A 22110-nucleotide genomic window follows, 5' to 3' on the forward strand; every position below is an offset into this window, starting at 1 on the left:
AATATTTTGACTTAGGTTATTACTTGCCATCATATCATTTATAAACATCTAACTAGGGTTACACTACCTCTTTGTTTATTTCTGTATATAAATATATAATAATAAATAAATTGGAAACATTGTTTTGAATTGGTTTGACAGTATGAAAGGTACCAATATTGTTGAGTTTGTTTCTATGTATAAGTGTAATGATAATTAGGTTTAGGATATTTTCAAAACCTCATTAAAAAAGAGTAATTTCAAGTAACCAATCTTGGATTGAAGATTGGTTACTTACATTGCTTATACAAGTGTCTCATCCTGGTCCCTCTAGACAGAGGTTGGTGTCAAGGCCAAGAATGTTTAAACTAAGAGCAGTGGTGAGAATTTTGAAGACAAGACAAATGAGATAAGTTTGGCTTAAAATAGACACTTTTGATACAATCATAACAGTCATAAATAGAAAAATCTTAAAGAACAGGCTAAATAAGTTTTTGGTCAAAACAAAGATAAGGTTTGTGTCTTTACAAAATATACTTTGTTATAGTGGTACTCAAATGTTTTATGTTACTGCCAATAACAACAACAGATACACAAGTTTTACAAAGTGCAGTCCATCCCAGAATTTTTTGGTTGGAATTTCATCTTAACATCTGATGTACTACAAAATGGGATACTTCTCTTGACAATGTATTGTGATTATTATTATTATTGCTTGCCTATTGATAATAATAGTTAGAAAAGAAGTACCATTTGATAAATATATTTTTATAAGCTATGTCACAAAAATTACCAGTTTATTACATTTTGTATAGCATTGCCAAATCAATGTGAAAACTTTTTTCTCTAACTTTATTGTTATGTTGAACTAAACCTCTGAAAATTAATGCAAAGAATACCTGAGCACATCCCTGTAATATCAGGACTACAACACAGGAATCATTTTTCAAAGTTCCTTAACAACTATTGCCATCCTTTCATAGGTTTATCAGTGACTTTTGGAAATTTGTTTTTTGTTTTTTTTTCAAATTTAGCTGTTGGTTATTTATTGAAGCCACTCGTGTGCATTTTACATGAAGAGAGGTTAAACAAAAATATTTATTAAATCCGTTTATAATCTGTTTGGTCTCAATGATCTTTGCCTTTCATTTTTAACACGTTGGATTCTGTTTTTTCTACGGAGAAATTTGAATATGCAAACTTGACAATTTTGGGCTGAATAAAAAGAAAATTATAACTGTTCCTTTAATTCTGAGAATTTTTGTGTGTGTATGTTTTACTAGGTACAGAGTATTACTAGTGACAAACAGAAGGTTAAATCTAAAATATGTGTGGTGTTTATCATACTACTCTTACTGTAGAAGTTTTACCTCAGAACTGCTTTCTCGTATTGGTAAAGGTAATTCATCTTTCTTCAGAAATTTATATTGATTTTAAAATAGTGAACTTTGGTGTAGATAACTGATTTTCAGTGCAAACTGGGATGCATGAGACAGAAGAGACATATATCTTTGCTTAAGTTATAATTATTATTGCAAGTAGAAATCCTATTCTAAATGTCGTTTTCATTTAAACAATGACTCAAAATATGTATAAGGTATTTTTAATTGAGTACAGGTATTATACTTTAGTAACTTGGTATTCATTGAGCTACCACAATAAACAAATTCTGTAGTAGTCTTAGTTTTGAATGGATGTCGTAAATAACTCCTGGATACTTAGGTGAGAATCTCTGGTTTGTAACAAGGCAGTTTAAGTTATTGTTATATGTTATATTAGTATTTTCAAAATACAGTAACTTTTTCACACAAATAAGCTGTGAATGAAGTGCTTTTAAGTGAAGGATATTTCTGTCTATTATAAGTAAAATGCTGTTCCTTTCAAATCGGAATTTCAAAATTTGATTTTAATTTGTTATTAAGATCATTGATATTTATGAATATCAAAAACCAAATTATCTATATTTATTGTAATCACAGAAAAATAAGAATAAACAATAACTCATAATAATTGCCTTTGCCTTTAACATTTTTTCATTCTTCATGTTTTGATACTGAATTTATTTACATTTATACATACACAAGGTGCCTAGTTTGGTAAAAGATAACAAAGTAACATATTTAAATAACGAATTTATTCTGTTCTGTTTTTCTGTGACATTTCAGACATTTTTCAGGAAGTAAATACCATGTGACATAGAAACTGTCTATTTTGTGGTTAATATAAGAAACCTATTTTTTACTGGGTTGGATATTGCTGCAGCATATACTACACTGTTTTTATAGTACACATGAAATCTTTTTAACATTATAGTAATATGTGCACACAAAAAAATGTATTTAATTTTTAGTAAATATGAGGCCTTTACTCTAATGTTTTAGCTTTCTTATTCATTTCTACTGTAGATTTTTGTTTATTTCATTTATTTCTTACTTTATGTATTGATCAACACTTGCCACAATCAGGTCAAACTGTGAACATCATGATTTTTTTGAGTTACATTCAAGATTTAATTAAACTATGTCGTTATTATGTATGAATAAAGTTGGCATCAAAATTTAATTAATATTTTATAAACTTTAAGTTCTTAACTTTACAAGGATTTATTTTTAAAATGCCCAGTTTCTTTTGATATGAGAATGTGATACTTGCTTTGCAGGTTTTTTCTTCTTCTCTGATTTATTTATCAACTCTCTGAAAAGTACAAAATTTAACATAAATTACTCATTATGATATAGATATTACTCAGGCAAAACATAATTTTCATACCTTTCTTGTTACTTGTTTACAGAGCCATAAACCAGAAAATCAGAACCACCTTGCAACACCCATCTGTCATATCCTGTCTTACACAAATTGCCAATAGTTCACTTGGATATTTTATACCATATTATTTATAATGAATGGAAAGCCAAGGCTGTAGTCTATAAAATGATGTATTTTTGTACATTGTCTGTTTCCATTTTTAGTTTCACATTTGTTCTCACTGGGATCACATCAACAAGCTCAGCTGGATTTTGAGGCTCTTATCACATAGTTAGAAAGCTGGAAAAATTATGATAATTATTGGAGATGTGTAATTCATCCATGTAATTTTTCTTTATTTTCTGATGTACATCATATAATAACAATTAATAAGTTAGATGAGGTAAGATAAAGAGAAACAATAATAAACATTCTTCACAAGATTTTTCTTACTGTTATGTAATTTGATATGGTAATTTAAGCTTTGAGTTTCCAAGTAACTTACTACTTGTATGTGATGGGATTATTAGTTGGAGGCAGTTCAAAGGGCAATAAAATTTAAGTAAAAACAGATGTCTACTGTTTTAGTATAAATGTAGTTTGATGTTACATGTGAAGTTGCTTGAGAATGAAAAAATGAAAAGATAATTTAGGTCAACCTTGTATATAGGGTACTGAAAAGTAAATTTTATAATGAAAAGATAATTTAGGTCAACCTTGTATATAGGGTACTGAAAAGTAAATTTTATAATTATTGAAAAGGTTTTTAGAGATTACATAAATTAGTAAATTGTCAAATGAATAAAAGTATTTTAATTTTAACATGAAAGTCACTTTGCACTTGGACTAGTTAATAAAACTACTTGATAAATTCAGAGGCAAACCTTTATTAACAAGTACTTCATTAAAAATATGTATTTTTTTATATACAGAGGTCTTGTAATGTTTACTGCCAAATTGTGTGAAAATACTAAAATATTAAAAGTAATAGTATGGAAATGATAATGAGTGTAAAATGGTTACAAACTTGGTTTATTTGACCGAGCTCATGTGAATAAGATTAATTAAAAGCAGCTACATACATTTTTGTTACCAATATGGTTTACACACTTCCAATTCCATCTGGAAGGTGCACAAATCCTTTGGTAGCTGAAATCAAGTTCTTAGGACTTCTTCTTGACAGTAAGCTGACTTTTATTCCACATATTAATTAGCTTAAAGACAAATATACAACAGTACTGAATATGCTTTGCATCCTCTTTTCCACCTCTTGGGGAGCTAATAAGTGCTCTGTACTTAAGATCTATAATTTTATCTAAGAAGGACTGTCAGTCTCTAGACTGTACTTCATCCAGGGCTTCCTGCATTTCACCAGTCCAGAGTTTGTAAACAAAATCATATGAAGATTACTTCTATGTTTTCAAGTATCTTTAAATTATGTTGCCAAGCTCTGACCTCTGCCACAGTATCCCATCTGCCATTGTATCTTTATGCCTTATTGGGCTATGTATTTTGCAGATAGGTAGTCTAAGATTTATACCTTTGGCCTGCATATTTAGGCAAAGTTGACTGAGATGATTCTGACATTTCATCCTACTACAGAATCTTATAATCAGCTCATCTCACCATGGATTCTTGCTTTCTCCACTTGTTATTCCTTGAGTCACCTAAAGAACTTGGATACTTCTGCCTGAAAGCACAGTGGCATTTATTTAATAAACACTTTTCAAGTTACTCTTCTTCTTCTTCTTCTTTTTTTTTTTTAACAGATAACTCAATATCAGTTGACCATGGGTTCATCTGTGGTTTGCAACAACTTTGTATTAGTTCAACAGTTTCCTTCATGCTCTGTGTTCATTATTCAGTTGTATGTAATATCACTTGCTCTGAAATGTATAGAAGTTAGCACTACTCTAATTGTATAATCTCTACTGACTCTCTTAATACTATGAATATCACTTAATGAAACCACTTAATATTAGTTCTCATTCAGTTGTCTTGAGTGTTGTAAAATGAATGTACCATTTCTTCCTATCACTTCTTTCTGTACAGTTTTTTTAGCCAGCCATTTCTCACCTTTTTAACCATTCCAGTCATGATCATTTGTTATGCCTGTTAGGACTTTGTAGTGTTAAGTGACTCATACTGACTCATATTGATGTGCTAAGAATCAATTGTTCATTTATTGGATCCTTTGTTTTCCTGTGACTTATCTTCCATTACCTTCATAAGGTGGCTTTGTAAATGATTTACATAAGCCTATAATAAATTATCATTACAGAAGAGGAATCTTCTGTAGGTTGCATCTTACTAGATTCATCATATTTCTATGTCATTAACCATCCCAGTTGAATTGCCCTCTATAAGACATTGAGTGGGCTGGTATGTGGACTACTACTACTAATTTTCTATTTCAGTTCTTACATTATCTGGCAGTTTCCTTTTCTGAATGCTTTCAACTAACCAATGTACCTATTTTTACTACATCTGTTAGACTCTAACAGGTAATTTTCTCAATTATATAGTATTTCATTCCAGTAAACCTTTATTTTTTTGCTGGATCCCTTCTCTGTTCCACACTAACAACAATTTTAATTATAATTACTATGGGCTGCAACAGGCTGTGTTGAAATGAGGTGTTCCATAAGACTATCTAGACACATATTGGATGGTATCACCTTATTATGGACTGCCACTCATGGACAATCACTAGTAGAGCTAAAGGAAATCCTGGTTGTCCCTGCCTATCATCAGGTTGTATAAACTGGGATCAGTTTACTTTCAGACATGTAGGAAACTTGGTTCACATATTGCACAGATTTCAGAGTACTGTTCCTCAGGTCCCTCCAATGCTTTTTATCTCCCAGACGTTACCAGTGATCCTTGGGAGTCCGTACCAACCACAGTTTTCTGTTGCTGGAGTGGCTGACAAAAGCTTTTCCTTCAGATTGTTTGAGCATGTTTCTCCACTCTAGGAGAAGAGGGCAAAGTGGGGGGCCTTCATACTTTGTTTTCTCCAAGTGTAAGTAGGAGTGGCACCAGCCTCCATGGGAGCCTACTTGTAATTCCAGTTCAGATTTAACACAAAGCTATCTGGTTGGTGAGTGCATGGCCATTCTATTTTATCAATGTTGATTTCATTTATTGTTCATGGAAGGTGATCCACTATCTTCTCATAATTCTGAAAGTGAAGTGGTCCTATTCTAGGTCCTTGGTTGAGCACAGGTATCATGGAGGCATCCTGATGGATGGGTTCTATATATATATTTATAACCATTCTGTTCAAAATACAGCAATGGTGTTCTGATGGTGTAAAGAGTATACCATCCCTTAAATTGAGTGGCATCATAGAATTAAACATCTAAATGCAGTTCTCCTCTTCAATTGGATGTGCTCATCCTATCCTCATGCAGATGTTTGAATCCTGCAGGCTGGTTTTGAATATCAAGAGAGCCAATCAACTTTAGTCCTCACACAGGTTTGGGGTTGTCCATCTGTCTCCCTTGATTCTTCCTTCTGTGAATTGGGTAATGGAAAGTAAGCAGTATATTTCTGTTTCTGTCTTGGGCACTCCCTCATTCTCTCATGAGATATGGATGTTACTGACCTTTGAATGTTTTGGACCAGTCCTACAGTGACAGGAGTTTATTGCTTGCAGTGAGCTTCCAGCAAATACAGATGACACATTTCCAGATTTCTGGGTCAATCCTGTATCATGCCCTGGAGTCTGTGTTTACCTCACATCCATGATTTTAGGGCCTGAAATGACTGTGATGATCCTTGCCTTACCTTCAAGCAAATGTCAGTACCCAGCGAGGAGGTTTTAGATGTGGTTAACATGATAAATATGAGTTGGTTACGTTTGTGTCTGACATCTTAATTAGATGAACACAATCCTCCTATGGCAGTTTCTGGAGGGGGCATATAGATACAAGCCAACTTTAGTTGAAACTGGCAAAAAGTGTATGTAGAATAAACAGACATACAAGTGAATCACACTTCTGCTTTATATATTTATATTAATAATATTTTAATATGATAGCCTACATTTAATCCTCATGTTAAGGTTATCAGTTTAATTTTTAACATTTCTAACAAAGGTGAAGAATTGCATATTGTGTTACATAATCTAACAGCTGTTCAGTTTTAATTAAATTATAATAAATGGTTTCAGCTTGAGTTTTGAGTTAAAAGTTCAAATATGTCTTATGAGAGAAGCGTAAGGTAAAAATTATTTTCAAACTTTCTTCACTAAAGAAAGTTTGAAATACGTTTTCTCTATTTTATTAAGCTTATGATATATATAAGAAGATTATTGGCAGGTGATAGTAAACATATATACTGTTACTTTATAAATTAGCAGTTAAAATTGGGAGACTACTGTCAGGCAATATTTTCTGAAGATGGACTTCTCTATGAAGCATGTGTTATGAGTACTAATGAACAAGAAGGGACATGTGTTGTTCACTTTCTTGGGTATGGTAATGAGGAAGAAGTTTGAATTGGAGATCTTCTTGCATCTCAAGGAAAGCATGCAAGAGCACAGCAGGAACTTGCAGCCCAAGGTTATTTTGCTGATAACATTGATGTGGAGGTAAAATATGCATACTCAGTCAGTAATTTAAGACTTGTGTAACATTATACATTTATATATATTTATTATATTGACCATTAAGTCATTGCTAACCTACATCACAGAAGCTACAAGGATGCAGCACATGTGCACCCATCTTACTGTATCCAAGAGCATAAAACTAACCTTTAGTCATCACAAAGTTACCTATCTTGGCTGAGCTTTAGTGGGCTAGTATTTTCAGTTATATATGTATTATCATTACTACAATTAACAAATATGTTTTAAACTTATTTCTTTTGTAAAATATAGAACTGTAAATAAAGAAGTAAAGCAAACAATTATCTCTTCCAGTTACAACCTTTGTACTCAGTTGCTGTTTGTCTTAGGTTGCTAAGATTTAAGAAACTTCACACGTGGAAGATGAGAAATTAAATAATTTTAAAGGTTTTATATATATACATTTGAATAACCAAAAATTTATAAATTACTATATTGATACCATTATAATTTATCAAGTGTAGTAACTAAGCTTATTTGGGTCTTAAAGAATATGAAATTTCAAACGGGCTAAAGACCCAACTTACCAGCACAAAGTAATACTTGAAAATGGTTGAGAAAACCACTTGAGGGATATTTTAAGCTTTTGATTGGTTATTCACAAGATGTAAGTGCATATAAGGACCTGTTTTCAAAAATGGGAAGAGGTGAGTAGAGCCACTGTGTTTAATTCAGTATATGAATGATATATCAGCAAATAGAAAAGATAGGAGGTTCTTATTTCATATTCTAGCTTCTCAGTATCAGTAATTTGAGTTCCTAATTTGTACAAAACAATAAGCTTCGTACTTGGACACCCAATCTGAACCAATGCTGCATTTAACATACCTTGTGACACACAGAAATCAATGTTTAAAAGTGTTTTTTTAATATTTATTTTTAAATTAAGAAATTGAATAATGTATAATATGAAAATTTACAGTATAATCTACAATTTGATACCAAACATAATGACATAAATTCATAAAATAGTATTATAGTATTAAAGCAGTATTATAATTGCCTGAGAACAAGCTATTTTTTTATGTAATATATTGTAATGAATATATGTGTGTCCATGAAAGATATCATAAGTGAATGTTTTAAAAGTATTGCATGGTATTGTAAACAGTATAAATACAAAAATGCTTTGTTTCTAAACTCTGCCACAGTGATTTTTGTATCTAAACTTTATGTAGTATTTGTCAACCTTTGACTGTGTTCTTTTAGGTTTATTCCCATTTTGTTTACAACTATTTAGTCTTAGTGCCAATGGAAGTAGACAGCTTTGATGTCACTGGTTGCTCCACACATTTTTATTTTTGTGTGTTTTATCTTGTACAAAATAATACTTTTTCAAGAATTGAAAGAAATCCTTTTAATTATTGCACAGAATAAGTTTTTTTCCTTCAGATAACTTAATACTTGCATGTTAAAATGTTTAAATATTTAGTATTGTACTTAAAGCTGGTAGAAGTATGTGTAACATTATTCTAAAACTGAAATCTATAAAATTAATGATAATTATTGGAATTATTATTTAAAATACTAAAGATTACTTGTAGTAACATCATTCTTTCAAAGAGGTAACTGCTAAAATTATACTTCTAGTTTCATTTTAAAGGTATTTTAGTTTAAAAATAAAATTGTGTTCTTTTCACCAGGGCCTGGCATGGCCAAGCGTGTTAAGGCATGCGACTCGTAATCTGAGGGTTGCGGGTTCGCATCCCCATCGCGCCAAACATGCTCGCCCTTTCAGCCGTGGGGGCATTATAATGTGACGGTCAATCCCACTATTCGTTGGTAAAAGAGTAGCCCAAGAGTTGGCAGTGGGTGGTGATGACTAGCTGCCTTCCCTCTAGTCTTACACTGCTAAATTAGGGACGGCTAGCACAGATAGACCTCGAGTAGCTTTGTGTGAAATTCAAAAACAAAACAATCTTTTCACCAGAAAGAGTTATTACCTGAGTGTGCACTTCAGTGTAAGTTCCTGAGCATGCTGCAGGCCTCTAACAAAGCTCTCATTCCTACATCTATTAATGTGCATTGTACCAGTCTGTTGTTTCATCATTATTAAACCATAGCCCCCAGCAGTAGGAGGGTGACACATCTTTTATGTGTAGTAGTCACCACAAACACAAGTGTAGTCTTTCCTTTCTTCATTATCAAGTAGAATAATACTAAGTTTAAACTTAACAGTTAGAACTTTCATTTGAATTATGTTGATTTTGATTTTCTTTTAATTCACCTTTTATTGTTAGGGAAACATGTCCTACTACCTGTTACTGTTATTTAATCCAATGTACAAGTTTCATCCAGTAATCTTCAAGGTCATTATTAGATCTATGGCTATTGCCATACTTGTTTTAGTGTATTTTTAATTATTGCCGTTATTTTCTTTCTTTATGATTTAAGAAAAAGGACTATCATAATATGAGCTTCATGTTTTCAACTGAATGTTCCCACATTAATGATATCCTTCAAGGTTTTTAAAACTCTTTTACAGAAGTCATACTATACTGTAATGACAACTGCAGACAATGATCAGTGATATTACTGCCATTGTGCACAATTTGGCTGGGTTGATTCTTATCTCTGATGTAGGATACTAACTACACTTGCTTTAACTTCTCATTGAAGTTCTACTTTTGTCTTTCTATGCTTGGGATTTACAGTTATGTGTCTTTTGTTTTCTCTTTCTGCAGTTAATTTCTGCTAAATCTTGAACACCTGCATGGTCCTCTTTCACCTGATTCTTTGAGTCTAGAGATATATTTTTCTTACATTTTTCTTTCAATCTACCCTTTTTCACCTTATTTCAATTTCTTTTTTGTTCTTCTGCTCCTTTTTATCCATCATGACCCTTCCAGCTTTTGTGAGGCAGCTTGCACATATTTGTTTTCCACTTTGCTCTGGGTTTTCTTCCATTTGTTCCATTTAGTTGGATATTTTTTTGGACTTGTTAGGTTGCTTTATTTTCTGTTTAACCCTTATCCAGGACTTCTGTCTTGGGTCCTTGTGATATGGTGTTTGGGTTTTTGGTTTTTTTTTTAATTAAGTTGGTATCTTCAGCTGATGATGCAGTTCTTCAGCAGTGTTTGTATTCACCAGATTTTTTATTTTGTGTGTCTATATATATTGTTTTTTTGAGTGATCCTCCTCTTTCTCTTGTCCTCTTCTTACTATTAACTATCTCCCTTAAGCCATGGAGGCAATTCATTCCTGGAGCTACTTGTTGACTTCAGTCCTGTAAAACTTTTCCATTGGTGAATCCCTTTGCTACATCCTATGAAGTTCTGTAGGTTCTTTCTCAGAGGTTTTCCTTCCATCTTTTACTCTGCACCTCTCCTATTGAATAGGCTGTGAGGTAATTCCTCTGCTCCATTCTAGAGTTCTACTTCTGTATTTTTTTATCATTCCAATGAAGGCAGAAGGCTATTAGTCTGTCCCACTTAACCCAATTTTGGTCTTTCTTTTGGTCAGTTTTCTCATCATGATGGATAACTTCCACATCTTGATTTGTCTACATATTTTTTGCTTCCTTTGATTTACCTCAGTGATCAAATATTTGATTCTCAATAGTTCCTTTTAAGTTGGTTATGGCCCAGACTTTTTTTTTTCTCTGAGGTCATATTCTTGAAGCCTATTATATCACTAATCTATAGACACTTGGTCTCCACTTACCACACCGAGTGTGGCTTACTTTGTTTTGACTTCCCTTTTCCTTCAGGAGTAGTCTCATTTCAATCTCAACCCTCCTCTAACTACATTCGTGGAGAAGGCACAGCCTACATTTTTTGTCTTTGTCACTTGGAGGTTTTGATACCAGGACTCTTGTGTTTCCTTTGTTTCCTGCATGAGTTATTTTGGAGGATTCCCTCTTCTCTTGAATCTTTTGTTCCTCTTAGATTTGCCCATACACATTTCCTTCAGTAGTTTATGACCTGTCAATGCAGGTATCAGTTGATCTCACATGGCCCTGGATACCCTTTTTTTCCCATTTATACAGACTTGCATATGATTGGAGCCTTTCAGATCTCAGATCAGTGACTGTGTGCTCCTTCTGCATATAAATGTGAGTTTCTGTATCTTTGGTGACTGTAGGTGGTACTTAGTGCTTAACACCCACCAGTTCTGTAACTACACCTTTCAGCTGCTTCTGTTCCAATGAGGTACAGCTCTGGATGGCTGATCCATTTCTGATGCCAAGGGCAAGGTTTCTCTGGTTCTACATTTTTGAGCTAGTCTCTCCTCACAGTCTAACCTTCATTTTCTGTCTCATCTGTTTGGTATTTTTATTGTGATCCATTCAAAAACATCTGTTGTTCCCTCCCCCATTGTGGAAGTACTCACTCTCAGAACTTCTTTTGTCTTGGTTCTGGTCTTTCTCATATAAGATCATGATCATCACATTTAGTTACTTATGAATCATGTCTTGAAAACTTAAGCTTAGGTGATAGAAGAACAACTCTCTCCTAGATCTGGTACCTTTACATACAGTGGTTTCTCTATCTTCTGGTATTTGTAGTGGATTTTTCTCTCACTTTTGACCTCCTATCATTACTGCCTTTCCACTCACTTTACTTTCAATCTCAGATACTATAGGATGTGATACAATAGTGTCCCATCACATACACCACAGTAACGTTTCATGTATCCTGGCTTTTGTCTCCCTCTTGTTGTCAGTTTCCACTCCACAGAACAACTCTCTCCCAGATTTGGAACCTATCCATACAGTGGTTTCTCTATCTTCTGGACTGCTTGTTTGTTTTTTTTTGTTTTTTTCTGGTCTTATAACTACCTTATTCAACATATATATATATTATCCAGACAGTGGGATGTACCAATAAGCAGTTGGTGTGTAACAGGAAATACTTACCCAAAATATGCATTCAATGGGTAGCATGGAAAATGTTAAGCCATCTGCCTCTGCTTATTGCCTGCTGTTGATATGGAGTTTTATACAAGACCAGCCAATCATTAATTGACAAAAATGTAAAACAAATTGACAGTCAGGGGGTGTCTATACACAAACACCTGGTGTCTTTAGTTGTAGTAACCTTTGTGCTGTCTCTAAGTAATGGACATAATTCCAGGTGATTGTGTCTGATGACAGTGGTCCATTCACATCTTCAGTATTCTCCCCATGCAAATTTCTCTCTTCCCCTATTTCTTATAGTACACTTGTTTTGTTTTGTTTCTTTTGGAGGGGGTGGCTTTGCTTCATTAGTTACAAGCTGCTGAGGAAGTAGATATGGAGAATTTCTCATTTAGTGATGTGATTGCTGTAATACAAAACCAAGTGAACACACACCTGTATTCAGAAGTAGAGCTAGAGTGTTACCTGGTTGTGTAGTACAAGACATGTCATTAAATTATGAATCAAGCCAATCTTGACTGTTAGATCCAGACCAATGAGCTGTGGGATGATATTCTTTGTACACCTCATTTGTATGATATCCAGTATTGAATAGCCTGAATTATAGCTTTAATCACACTATATGCTCATGCCCAGCTATCCATCTGCAAGTTAATGAACAGTTGAACAGTCTGCCATTCTGTCCATCTCAGTGATATGTTGGCATCCAAAAAAAAAGAAAAAAGGTTTCTATGGCATTATGTTTTGCTCTACTACCTCTATTGGGCAAAGAGTATTCTCAACTTGAGATGGACATAGTCTTTCAACAAATGCTCCCCATTAACTTACCCACCTTATGGATATCACACCCCATGGGCTTTCCCTTCCTGGTGCTGTTTCCAGAAAAGAGTTCATCATTGTAATTTCTTTCCACCATTTCAAGGTGAGAATTTAGCTCTTAGTGATGCAAAAAAGATTAGTAACATTTCTAAAGTTAACATTTATTTTACCTGTAAATGTATTTCAGATTGATACACCACCTCCCATTCTTCCTTCACTTTTGGTGTATTTAGTTTGCCTCATGAGGCAGATGTTTGTATGGATTACTAAGTGTGGATGATGTATTGCTCTCTTATTGGTGAAAGTATAGTTAGTTATTATTACATTTTAAGAACAAAAGAAGTATGTCATCAGTTAAACCACCAAAGACAACATGACGTTTACTACAGATATATTTATTTTTTAATATATACTATTGTAGATACAGCCCTTTGGGCAGTGCCCTTCTTCAGTTATCTGTAGTTGAACAGTAAATTTGTGAAAGAAAATGTTCTAAATCATCAAAGGTTATATGACTTTAACAAAGAAATGTGTACAGTAATGATTACAAATGGTTAAAATAGTATAATAGAGAATTAGTGAACACAAGTTATAAGAAAAAAAATCTATGAATAAAATGGATCATTTTAACCACATATAAAAATGCATCATATATTCCATCATATTCATGTGTTGTAGAAAATTATAAATAGGAAAAACCAACATATTGTTCATACATTTTGGGGTCACAGTAAGCTGTAACACAGATAAACCAGTGGCTTAACACTAGTTTGCAAAATAATTACTTTAAAATGTTCAAAGATATCTTGATAGGATAAATGAAAGCTTTAGCTTTTTTTAAAGTTTCTGTTCTTTGCTTTAACTTCTTTTAAACATTTTTATACAGTATTATGCATTTATTTAATCATGTATTATTTTTTCAGTGATGTTTTTTTTAACTTTCATCAACTAATTTTTCATTTCTTTTACAAAATTTTCAGTTGTGGATTTTTCTTTTTAAAATTATAATATACATGTATATTGTTTTATATGTACAAAACAGTCTAATTTCTTTATTGTATTGTTTTAAACATTTTTAAACATTGTTATAAGTGTTTATCTGTTATATTATTGTGTAATCTTTAATTTAAGACTTTTCCATTTACTATTCAGCTAAAGGTACCTGAAGAAAGTATTACCCAACAGTTTTATCCACATCAGTATGTATTATTAAAAATATAGTTCTCTGTAGTTAACATCTTATCATTGGTGGTTTAACCTACAATATACTTCATTTTTTCCTTTCAATAACTACTATGCATAATTTATTATACAGTTTTATATATTATAGACTAGCACAGAACGCTTAGCATGTGTAGAAATGGGAGCTTTGTTAAAGGCTTGTAGAATGTGCAAGAACTTATATAACTATGTGTGTGAAGGAAATCACTCACTCTTTGTGGTGCAGAGAAGTAGGTATCTCTGAAATACATTTTTCAGGTAAGAAAAGTTTTAACATTTGAAAGTGAATTGCATTTACATTGTATCATCTAAATTCATTATTTAGAACCATAGTGAGAGTATGGAATGGATTGGAACCAGGTACGGATCTCTAAAGCCTGGAAACAAAACCTGCAAAGAAACTGTTTCACATCCAATCATTTATGCCACTTCATGCATGTCATACAGGTTTTCAGGTATGGTCTTTACAGGTCACTTGTGAACTTACTGGTGAATAATGAATTTTCAGAACTAAAGCAAATAGAGAAATAAAAGAAGCTTATTGGATTGCTAATCTAAACTGTTCAACCTTTCAGAATTAATCTAGCTCCTGGAATTGGTGATCTCTGTTCATTGGTTTTATCTCTGTCAAAAAAATAAAAATAACTGTTCTTTCCTTATTTTTTTATGAAATATGAAAGCTGAATTTTCTAAAATTTGCTGTTCGTTTAAGATAACTTTTCATACCTGTTTTATAAATTAATTAGTATGACATATATTTTTAAATCAGTCTCCAGATGTCACCTTTATTTTACTTAAACACCTAAGCATAGTTTTAAATACACATATATTTAGCCATTTCTAAATTAAAATATCCCTAACACCTTTCCACAGACATTACTGCCATTGGCTATGTTGTATAAGAAATGAGACACTTACAATAATTTATAGACAAATAAACATTTCCTGGAAAAACTGGATGACCTTCATAATATCACTAAACTCCCTCTCTGTATATAAATATCATTCATTTGATTACACCACCACCACCAGTTTGCCCCTGAAGAAGAAAAGCCCACCTTATGAAAGAGCTCATATTGTAGTGGTTTTTATTTCATTTTATTTTACGACTTCAGCTTTGTTCTTATTATCCTCCTGCACATTTCCAATACTCTCTTCAATGAAATTTATTTTTGTTATTAATTCTCTTGTTTTTACCTTGTGTGTTTTTGATCTTCTAATTTTCCTTCTCTTTATTCTAATTTCTGTTAATTTATTTCACATCTATTTGTTCTCGTTTTCTTCACGTTATTACCACTGTTTTGTGATTTCCAACATGTTTTTAATCTTGGTTCAAACATACACTGTCATCTTGAAGTCTTGATTCTATTTTATTTACACTAAAATATTATTATTCCTTATGCTAATATTGCAACAGTCTCTATTGGTGTGTTGTTTTCTTTTATTACTTAGTAAAAATATTACTAATTCCAGTCTGCTTACAGGAAAAAAAAGTGATTATCTCTTTAGCTGAAATCTCTACAACTTACATAATTTCATGAACTAACAATAACTAAGGGATAGGTCTAACTCACATATAAAATAAACTTTCCTATCTGTGGTACTGAATCAAATCTGGCTGTTTAACCTCCACTAATTCAGTAAGTGATTGAGAACATGGTAACAGACTTAATAACTAATTAACTGACACATTATGTGACAGAGCAACTATGTGATACATGTTTCAATATTAAAATATATTTTTCCAAGTCTTCAAAACTTAAGATGCAGCATGTAAATCACTCCAACTGTAAACACTTAGAACATTTATAGACATCACAAAATACAAAACATCTCAATTAAAATTATAACAAGAAAAACATATTTCTAAATTTGTATAACTGAATTTTTATTGTAATAAAGCTAACTATAAGTCAAGGTAATTTTTCATTGCTTTTTTTTATATAGATTGTCACTGTTTATTACTTATATATATATAGCTTGAACCATTTTGTTCAATTGTATGTACAGGGTTCCAATCCAGCTTGGCAGTATGCTGATCAACTCCATGGACCATCTACATCTTTTGTAAGTCCATATATGTTGAACTGACTCACTCATTTGTCTTTAAAAGAATGTAAACTCACCTCTCAGTTCTTAAATAATTTCTCAAAAAACAAAGAGTACATATGTTTATGCTAATATGTTATTTGGTTTACTAGCTTGCAAGGTTATCCCACAATTTGCAAATGTTTTCAGACAAATAACAGAGAAATTTACATATGGCATCACTGTGGTGAACATCATTTTTTACACACATTTGTCAGAATTTGTAAATATTTTCTTAATAATATATTAGTGAATTTACAATATAATGCACACAATTTCCAACAATCAGTGAACAGTATCATTGTAATATTTTCTTTTATTTGAGTAGTCATTTTTCCAAACATCACTTATATGAACTTGTGGCTACCTTTCTTCCATTCATTGCTCATTTAATGAAAAAGATATTATCAGGTTTTAAGTATGTATGGACTGGATTTTTTGCAGTAGGTGTTTGTAACTTGTTGGCAATAAATTTCAACAGTAAACAAATAGTACACATCCACTTGCTTTTAAAAATATTTTAAAATAAGTCAAATTTACATACAAATGTTTGTTACACTGTTGGTTATCAGAGTTGTATCCAGAGCTTTAAATAATTGTTTCCTTTCATCAAAGTCCACACAGGCTGATTCAATTACTTTAGAATGCAGTTGATAAGACAAATTATTTTTCTCTACTCTTATCACAAAAGTACCAGCAAATAATTCATTTATATTACCCTATGGGTTACCACAGTTATATCAGGCTTTATAAACACTCCTTAACAGTACAAATTTTTCTTGTTATCTGAGTTAAACTGTAAAACTCCTTTTAAGACATCAATTATTAACAATTTTAAAATATTTCTTTTACTTAACTTTGTTTGGTGATTGCCACAGTTGTATCCAAGAAAAAAATAGTTTAAAGTTTTAAATAAAATTGTGATTTCCTATAGTGAAAAGAATATTTTGTAAATATATTTGACTTGTTTTGATTATTTCAAAAGTCAATTGAATGCCACCCAGTTTGTGTTCAAAATTTTCACAAATGCTTATTTTAAAGAATTCTTCCCTCTTTTGCTATTAAAATCCTGATAACATGACTAGTGTGTGTGATAAATGGCATTTGCTAATTGATTAGTTAATAGGCTCATTAATCAACTAGGTTTGATTAATTAATATGTGCACGCTCCCTACAATCTATGCAACCAAATTAAAAAAAAATTAAAAATTGGCTATGTGCTGTCTTTATAATATTTTTCAGCAATGCTCTTTTTTTTAAAATATGAAACTTCCTGTTTTATTCACATTGTTTTGATTTTGTTAAACAGTTTTGAATTACCCTTAATTTTGTATGATAAAACTCTTCCAAATACCCTTGTTTGCATATTCTTAAAAATGTGCTTTCGTCTAGAAAGAAATTTGTTATAAGTTTTACAGATATCCCCTACTTAACAAATTTATTATCATTATTGACTAAATACCACAACAAGGTTGATATTATATTTGTTTTCCTAACAAATAGTAATCTTAAGTCTTCTGCAAATTGAAAACATTTTTCCCTATCACAAATAAAGGCAGTAATGTGTTAATTTATTTATTTTGTTTGAACAGGATTAACAAGAAACTAATATCCAGTAAAGATCTGAGTCGTCAGAATATGTTTAACTGCGTATCGTACACTGAACGATAGACTTATAAATATTGCAACTCAATAACACTGTAGTATATCATTCAATTAGTAAAATTTAATTTTAAACAAAAAATCAAAACAATAGTAAAGTATCTTTATTGAGCCTTTAACAGTGTTCATGTGATGTCTGTGTTTCATACATATACATATGCTCATCAAATTATAGGAAAATTTTAAGCCAATACTAGATACCACTATTTAGTGTGTTTGTACTAAATATCATGCACTTTGATTAAATAGTTTCTACTTTGAGAAGTAAAAAACCAAAAGGTATCAGTGACATTGCTTTTGTCTAGAAATGGTTAAATGAGCTAAACAAAAGCTACTGTTTAAAATTAACTTTGATGAACATATTGTGAACCATATTGTCTGCCTCAGTGTTCATCTGTCTCCCATTCGAAAGCTGCACATACAGGCAAAAACCAACATTCACTTCAGAAGTGATGTGAGAACAAGCAGGAATGATGTTGACACCAGGTGTTCTTTTTTGCAGGATATTCTAAACTAAATTATTAAGAATTAATAATACTGTCATTCACATTTTAAAATTGTAACATAAATAATAAAAATGTTGATTTATTATATGTTATTATTGAGCAGCTCTTAGCCTGACTTAAGTGCTGTGCAGTTACTTTTCATGCTGGGTAACATAAATAGCTCAAAGCTTTACTCTAAGTGAATAAAATCAAGAGTGCAACACAACTAACCTTTTTAAAGTCCATAAAATAATTAAAAAAAAAGATTATCTTAAATGTTTTCTGTCACTTGTAATGGGTACTTTTGCTTCTAACTTACTATTTTACTTAATTAAGATTCCAGATATTCCACCACTACCACCTTTTCCTCTGGATGATGAAGGTGTCACAGATGACTAAGCTCTAGCTTCAATGCTGATGTCATGGTATATGAGTGGATACCATACTGGTTACTATCAGGTACATTATAAAGAAATCTTATGAAGTTATCAAACATTTTTGTCAAAAAATTGTCCATTCTATTTTACTATTATATCCTTCAGTATGTTCAAAAGTTCTGAGTAACTGTTTTTGACTCTTTTACTAAGGATTGATGATTTCTGTCATCTAATTCTTAATGTATGTACACTTGAAAATTTCGTTTTTAAATATCTGCATAAGTATTACCTCTTTTGTATGGCCTAATAATTAGTATTTCAGGTTGTGAGGGTGGATAACTTGAAATTGTGAGCAGCAGAACTTGAGTTATAGGAAGTGTTTGACTTAGCTGTTTAGCCCTCATGTACATAAGGTGCATCTTTAAGTTGAAAATTCAAATTTTCTGATTTCTTATCTTCTTTTTTATAACACATTGAGCAGTTTTATCACTAGTATATGATTCCATATTGGATTTTGTTTATAGCTAAACAATACCAACAAGATAAATTCTCTGTTAATTTATTAAAGTTACATTAATTACACTGCACAACTATTTTTTTGAAAAGTTTTGCTTTCCAAAAAGTTGTTGCTGATTGTGGCAGGTACCTGGTGGGTATGCATAGATATAGTTTTGGTTTTGCTTCATCACATTGGAACTCTGAGAAATAGTCAGTTAACTGTTTACTGGCAATAACGTATTTAATTGCATTTATGTTTCTAATACGCTATTAAGTTCAACATAATTAAAAGTGTTTTGCTCCTGATTTTCGTTTGTATTCAATGTCACGTTGCAGTGTCCAACAGTAGTCAGCAAGCATTGATGGATCCCAGTTGCCCAGATATCATTTTTCCATTGTAGCAAAACTGAAGATTTCGATGAAACGGTACATGATGGGCAAATTTGGATGTGATTTTTTGATCAACAGCCAAAAACCTATAAGGAACACCCAACAGTGTTCAAGAAGCAAAAACTTTGTTGTGCAGTGTTATTAGTAGGATCGTAACAGACATTATTGTGAGGCAATTACCATGTTACAAGTAGTACTTAAATCACTGGATATGCAGTCTGTGATAAGTGTATGGATCACCAACTCCAGAAGATTTATACAGTAATAAGGAAATGAGACAGAGGTGAAGGTTTAAATAATAAATGAAATATGTATTCAGACCCTTCCTTATCTACTTTGTTTTAGTAACCTTATACTTTTAAGCATCTGCTGGTTCTCATTACTTGAAACATTTTTTAATAAAAGATTAACAAAATCATTGTAAGAAAATAAAACCAAGTAAAAGAAAATGCTTACTGGGAAGCAGAGATTTGGTTGGCAGGAAGAATACATGGCTATGATGACTGGCAGTGTTTGACTCACTATAATTTTACTCTAGCATTTATATAATTTAGTAATTTAGAAGTTTTGGATTCTGATATGCATATGAACTCAATGAAAGTTATTGGTAATCCCAAGAATTACTGCTAAATAAGGACTGGACTGTTGCTCTTGGATGATTTTTGATAGACGTGCATGAATCAGTTAATGCTGTCTATAGACCAAGGATAACTTCATGATTGAGATTTCTTATCACAAGTTTACTAGTGTCTCTATTTTATACTTTGACAACTTTGCTGTTTCTAAGCCTTATTATATATGATATATGTAGAAATCTTAATGCATATAAGTAACTTGTATCCATGTGAATGCTTACATTCCATTGTTCAGTTATATCACTTGATTAAACATAGCTGCATTTCTTTGAGTAACTTATTGTATCTGTATTTTTACATGTGTAAAGTCTAGGTATGTGATAATTTATAACACCTATATGCATGTGTTATCAATTTCATTATAGATTACACTTGTTTATTATATTTTTGGTTTCATTTTACTCTTTTAGTATGTTAATACTAAACTCTCGACATGTGTTGAATGTTAAGATCTCAGGCATTCTTTAACAAGGTTATCTCAACCATTAGATCAGGGGTTCCCAACCGGTGGGTCGCGATCCCCCTGGGGGTTCGCGAAGCCTTGGCAGGGGAGTCGAGTAGCATTGTTAGAAGTAGCTTGGGATAACATTAATTTTATTTCATCAATTACATTTTCATGTCGCGAGTGCCAAAAGGTTGGGAACCCCTGCATTAGATAATACATTACTGTTGGATAATGTTTTCTCATGAATGTACTTAATAACTACTTACTTTCCTTCTTTTTCTACCCATAATTATTTCAGGGTGAACTTTGAACCTTAATCTTTAACACATGATAGTGACATTATTTTTATTCTTCTTGTTCTAGGCCTTACGACAAATGCGCACTGAAAGCTGTGAATGTCAAGAACATGGCAATAAAAAATGTTGTCTTCGTTGTTCATCATAAATTATTGTATCAAAAAAAAAGAATTAGTTCTTTCAAGTTTTTACTGAAATTGCTCTGTCTTATTCATGTAAAGTAATATTCTTGTAAATTCTTTAAGAAGAAATTATGCAGGTTATGTATTGTTTTTATAAATAAATATTTGTGTTTTCATCAACTCATTGCATGAAACATCATTTGTTGACAGTGTATTACATATCTATATATTGAATATTTATTACTTTGTTTTTACTATAGATGTTACAGAAATGAATATTCTTAAACTTAAGTTTTTTGTTGTTGTTGAAATATTTTTGATATACACTTTTCTAATTCCTGAAAATCACTAGAGGGTCTAGATAAGGAATTTTAGTACTAAAAAGTACAATAGGTATAATACTGCTGTTGTATGACAAGTATAATTAATTATAATTATGCTTCACACCATAAGAATTGCAAATTGCTCATTATAGCCAGTCACTTCTGTAATTATGATCAATAATGTTTTGTCATATTGTCTGCTCACCGAGTTATGAGATTCACATTGAAATCCTGTTGTTGAGATATTCATATGTGCTGAAGGAATACAGATATGTTGTAAGCTATATAAAGCATGAACCTGAAGTGAAAAGATGAATACTTTAATCAGACTGGACTTGCTTCATTAACTGATTAATACAGTGTTCTTAAATCATGGTATGTACAAGTAAAACCAGAAAAGTTGGCAGTGCGTGTTGCTAGCTGTTTGTCTTTCCTCCAGTCAGTAACTCAAAATGAGTGGCAGCAACAGAGATAGCTTTTGTAGTTTTGTCATATCAAACAAATAGTGAGCAATTTTGATGTTAGTTGGAATCA

General features: G+C 31.8%; 1 protein-coding gene across 3 annotated transcripts in view; it reads left to right on the top strand.

Moving 5' to 3' along the window:
- The window catches only part of LOC143239950 (nonsense-mediated mRNA decay factor SMG5-like), a 220519-nt gene extending 199086 nt beyond the window's left edge, over nt 1-21433 (top strand). Inside the window, exons 7-10 of one of the 3 annotated variants that reach the window (XR_013021464.1) lie at nt 14581-14710; nt 16203-16322; nt 18827-18949; nt 21199-21433. Coding sequence is in view for 1 of the 3 variants with exons in the window: in XM_076481633.1 (XP_076337748.1) it covers nt 14581-14629 (49 nt within the window). In the remaining 2 variants the exon portion in view is untranslated. Of the gene's footprint in view, nt 1-14580; nt 15732-16202; nt 16323-18826; nt 18950-21198 lie in introns of those variants that run through there. The other 2 variants (XR_013021463.1, XM_076481633.1) reach the window with 2 other exon arrangements.
- Nucleotides 21434-22110: the final 677 nt, after the last annotated feature.

The sequence above is a fragment of the Tachypleus tridentatus genome, chromosome 13 (genome assembly GCF_004210375.1).
Source record: "Tachypleus tridentatus isolate NWPU-2018 chromosome 13, ASM421037v1, whole genome shotgun sequence".
Taxonomy (NCBI): Eukaryota; Metazoa; Arthropoda; class Merostomata; order Xiphosura; family Limulidae; genus Tachypleus; species Tachypleus tridentatus.